Raw genomic sequence first — 4,722 nt, 5'->3', positions numbered from 1 at the left:
ACTCGCTTACCAAATTCTGGCAGCTGGAGCAGGTGCCCCAACCTAGTCAACCGTTTACCGATTTAGAGGCGGAATGTGAGCAACACTTTGTCACTCACACTTATCGTGACGATAACGGTAGGTTTTACGTGCGTTTGCCATTAGTTACGGAACCCGATTGTTTAGGGGATTCGTATCGATTTGCTAAAAAACGGTTCTTTGCATTAGAGAAACGATTCAAACGCAACCCTGATTTGAAAACAGCTTACCAGCAATTTATAAATGAATATGCCGAATTAGGCCATCTCTCTGTGTCCGATTCTGACATTCCGGATCCTTCTTTTTTTGTGTCACATCATTCTGTGCAAAAGCCCTCCAGCGAATCTACAAAATTAAGGGTCGTATTCAATGGCAGTGCCCCCACCACGTCTGGCTATTCTATAAACGACCTACAGATGGTTGGGCCGACGATCCAAGATTCGTTGTTTAACATTCTTCTGAGGTTTCGTACTTACAAATATGTTTTAACTGGGGATGTCGCTAAGATGTATCGGCAGGTCCTGGTTCAGGAATGCGACCGCGATTTACAATTAATCCTCTGGCGCTCCAATGAGAACGAACCTTTAAAGACTTTAAGGCTTAACACGGTCACTTACGGATTTTCAAGTGCTAGTTTTTTGAGTACACGCTGTTTGTGGCAGTTGGGCGAGGAATGTGCAGATGAAAAAATTAAGATCATCATTCAAAATGATTTTTTAGTTGACGATTTATTAACGGGATCAGACACAGAGGAGGAATTGCGTTATATTAAAGAGTCGGTTGAGCGTGCGCTGGCAGCTGGTTGTTTTCCCTTGCGCAAATATCGCACAAATTTACCGTCAATTTTGCATGACTCACAAAACGATAGTGTAGGTGAAAATAAAGGTAGCTTGATCATTAGCTCGTCGTCGCACACGCTAGGAGTGGGCTGGGACTCTGAGGCAGATGTCATTCATTTTCCTACTCAATACTCTGCCAAGGACGGCCACCCTACGAAACGTTCAATTTTATCGGACTCGTGTAAAATATTTGATCCCCTAGGCCTCTTGTGTTTGCTGACGATTATACCTAAAGTTTTAATTCAAAAATTATGGATTGAAAAAATCGACTGGGATGTTCCCGTGCCGAGTTACATAAACGAGTCTTGGCAGGACTTTGTTAACGGGTTAGCGTCTTTAACTTCGCTCCAAATACCTCGTAATGTACTTTGCGACTCGCCGATCGAGATGCACGTCTTTTGTGATGCAAGCTCAGTTGCATACGCCGCCTGTATTTATTTAAAGTCCAATAATGAGAGGGGCGATGTTGTAGTCAGGTTGCTGTGCGCCAAGGCCAAGGTCGCGCCGGTCCAGGCTACGACTATTCCGCGATTGGAATTATGCGCTTGCCTTCTAGGCGCGCAGCTCGCGTCAGCTGTTTCTAAGACGTTGCGCTGCCAGATTGCGCAGAAATTTTATTGGACTGACTCGTCAATTGTAATCGCATGGCTTAAAACTAATCAAACCAAATTAAAAACGTTTGTTGCCAATCGCGTGGCTCATATTTTAGAACTCACCGATGGCAGTGAGTTTCGTCACGTTCCAACCGCGTTAAATCCGGCTGACTACCCATCTAGAGGGGTCGAAGCGCGTCGCTTACCTGATTTGCACATGTGGTGGACCGGGCCATCTTTCTTATACGAGCCACAAAATAACTGGCCTCAGTTTTCCTCAAACTCGGAACTCGATTTACCCGAGCTAAAGGTTAACGTCGCGATTACTGACGATTCGCAAAAAAACAATGTTATTGATTTCGATCGATATTCGAAACTTACACGTTTACAACGTGCGGTAGCTTATATGCTTAGGTTTGCGCATAACTGCCGCCCTTCATCCAATAAAACTACGGGTGTGCTACAACCTGAGGAGCTCGAGGTTTCGTTTAAAAAACTGGTCGCTTTGTCACAACAGGCTAGTTTCCCCCTTGAATTGAATTTGTTGCGTGACAAGCAACCTCTAGGCCCTAAAAGCCCTATTTTATCATTGAACCCATTTTACGATGAAGACGACAAGCTTCTCAGAGTTGGTGGACGTCTGTCCTCGTCGTTTTATCCATTTGACAAACGCCACCCAATGCTGTTACACTCTAAACATAGATTGACTAGATTGCTGTTTCAACAGGAACACATCCGTCTCCTGCACGCTCCTCCTCAGCTGCTTCTAGCCGCCGTTCGCGAGACGGTATGGCCCGTATCGGGGCGCACGCTTGCGCGCACCGTATCGCAACAATGCGTCACCTGTCGCCGCGCAGCTGGCAACACTTCTGCTCCTTTGATGGGCGCTCTGCCTTCTCAGCGCGTAACGCCTGATTTTCCTTTCCTTAGTGTCGGCGTAGACTTCGCCGGTCCCTTTATGATTACAGACAGGCATGGCAGAGGTTGCAAAATAACAAAGTGCTATTTAGCTATATTTGTTTGTTTCCGGTACAAATGTTTGCATTTAGAGGCAGTAAGCACGCTGTCGACGGATTCGTTCATACTTTCGCTGCGACGTTTTATCTCTCGTAGAGGGCGACCTCGCGAAATATTCTGCGATAATGGACGTTATTTTGTAGGAGCGGCCAAGGAAATTAGCGATTACCTTACTTCAAACTCAGACACGGTTTGCAATTTTGCAGCAAATGAGGGAATACAATTTAAATTCCAACCGGCATATGCTCCTCACTTTGGTGGTTTGTGGGAAGCAGGAGTCAAATCGGCAAAATTTCACCTCAATCGTATATTAGGTAACGCTCATTTAACCTATGAAGAATTGGCAACTCTCTTCAGTCAGGTAGAATCTATCCTTAACAGTCGTCCTTTATGTCCTTTGTCGTCTTCACCAAACGATTTCCAACCCTTAACCCCAGGTCACTTCATCATCGGCCGCGCGCTCACTTCGTTGCCGTCGCCCCACCTCGCGGATATAAACCCAAACCGTTTAGATAGGTTTCAGAGGCTCGAGGCATTAAGACAGCAATTCTGGCGGCGCTGGCAATTGGAATACGTCTGCGAGCTCCAACAACGGACGAAGTGGCGTGTTCCAGGACGAGATCTTCAACTGGGTGACCTGGTCCTCATCAAGGAAGAGAATACTCCTCCCCTACACTGGCGGCTTGGACGAATCGCCAAATTGTTTCCTGGCGCCGACGGGATTTCGCGAGTGGCCGAAGTTGCCACAGTAACGGGCACTTATAAACGAGGTGTGAAGTACCTCTGCCCACTGCTGGACGACACTCATGAAGCCTTGAAGGCTGACGCCTCCAAGGGCCCCCAGGATGTTGCGGCTCCTACCAACGAAGGGGAAGCGGGGACCGTACACCACTAAACCAGTTGGCCCATCGGCCGCGCCCCCCGCCGTCTCTATAGACGCCTAGCGAGCCATTAGGCTCTGAGATACAAGCTCATGTGCGCGTCACACTCGCAAATATATTTTTCATACATACAATGTAATCTTAAGTGCCTTTGTGGAACTTTAATTAGAAGCTTTTTAAGTATCTGCGATTTTTATTTAATACTCAAGACATCCAAGCTTGAACAGTCACACTTGAGTGAGATACGATTTTTCAAAAGTAACCAGACTCCGATGACATTCGATTTGGCACTTGTTATGGATAAAACAAAGAGGGTGACCATTAATGTCGTAAATAAATTATAAACTTATTTTTTAAACAGTATAAAGTATATAAAAGTTAATCTCACAAATACTCTACGAAATAGTAGGTACTTTATAACTGTATGCGTAGGCTAGATCCTGCTCACGTCTCATGAATCACTCTGTATATTGGTGTAATTCGGATGTGATGTGAGTAACTAATAACCATAGATATAATAACATAACTATAATCAATTTCGACAACCTGTGCGTATACTCGTACTCATGTAACCTACTGATAGTGGCATTATGTTAGTCAAGGTCTACTTTAACCGACTTATAAAGGAAGATGGTCCTAAATTTTTCGGAATCTTTTTTTTTTATACAGGTTGGAATTTTTAACGGAGACACTGAAGGTATATAGGTAGGTACCTGATCCTGTGCTGCTACTCTAAAATGGTCTTAGAAAACGTTCCCTAATATTTAATTAACTAAAGACGATTGACATACACATTATCGAAAATATGTGCAGACAACGACACAATCGTAATTATTGATTTTTTTCATGCCATTCAATTCCATTTCCACCAAGGGTCAATATTTACCTAGTAGTTTATTAATAAAGTTTTATTTCAAAACTTTTATTATGAAAAACCATAAAAGAATTTGCATCCTCTTTTGAACGCGTGTCAATTAGTTCTATTACTCTTAAGGACCATAACATTTTACGAGCACATCACAATGTAAGTACCTAGACATGTCAAAAAACTAACAGTTCTATATTTTCCATATACTTATCGCCTTTATCTTTATCATTTTTTTGTGATGGCAGTCACTTTCGTAACAACTAGTGCCTTACGCCAATTCCTGGGATTAGTTGCCAAGCGAACCCCAGGCTCCCATGGGCCGTGGTGAAAACGCCGGGACAACGCGAGGACGATGATGATGATATCTCGTCCTTTATCTAGATCTATCTGCTCCGATTTACGAAATTTCTATTGCTCTAATTGCTTCATACAATTATTATTAGTGGCTTCTCTCAGTGCCTCTTTTAAAAATTCCACCCTGTATGTGTTCACCTTTTAGGTACTCG

At 43.9% G+C, this 4,722-nt stretch overlaps 1 protein-coding gene across 1 annotated transcript; it reads left to right on the top strand.

The window, feature by feature from the left end:
• Positions 1 to 524: 524 nt before the first annotated feature.
• On the top strand, positions 525 to 3,411 carry LOC134648179 (uncharacterized). The gene is made up of 2 exons (XM_063502660.1): positions 525 to 626; positions 2,178 to 3,411. Exons 1-2 carry the CDS (start codon positions 525 to 527, stop codon positions 3,360 to 3,362), a joined length of 1,287 nt encoding a protein of 428 aa, XP_063358730.1. The 3' UTR covers positions 3,363 to 3,411.
• The last annotated feature ends 1,311 nt before the right edge of the window (positions 3,412 to 4,722 follow it).

This window comes from Cydia amplana, chromosome 5 (genome assembly GCF_948474715.1).
Source record: "Cydia amplana chromosome 5, ilCydAmpl1.1, whole genome shotgun sequence".
NCBI classification, from domain to species: Eukaryota; Metazoa; Arthropoda; class Insecta; order Lepidoptera; family Tortricidae; genus Cydia; species Cydia amplana.
This window is presented reverse-complemented; position numbering and strand designations above follow the sequence as displayed.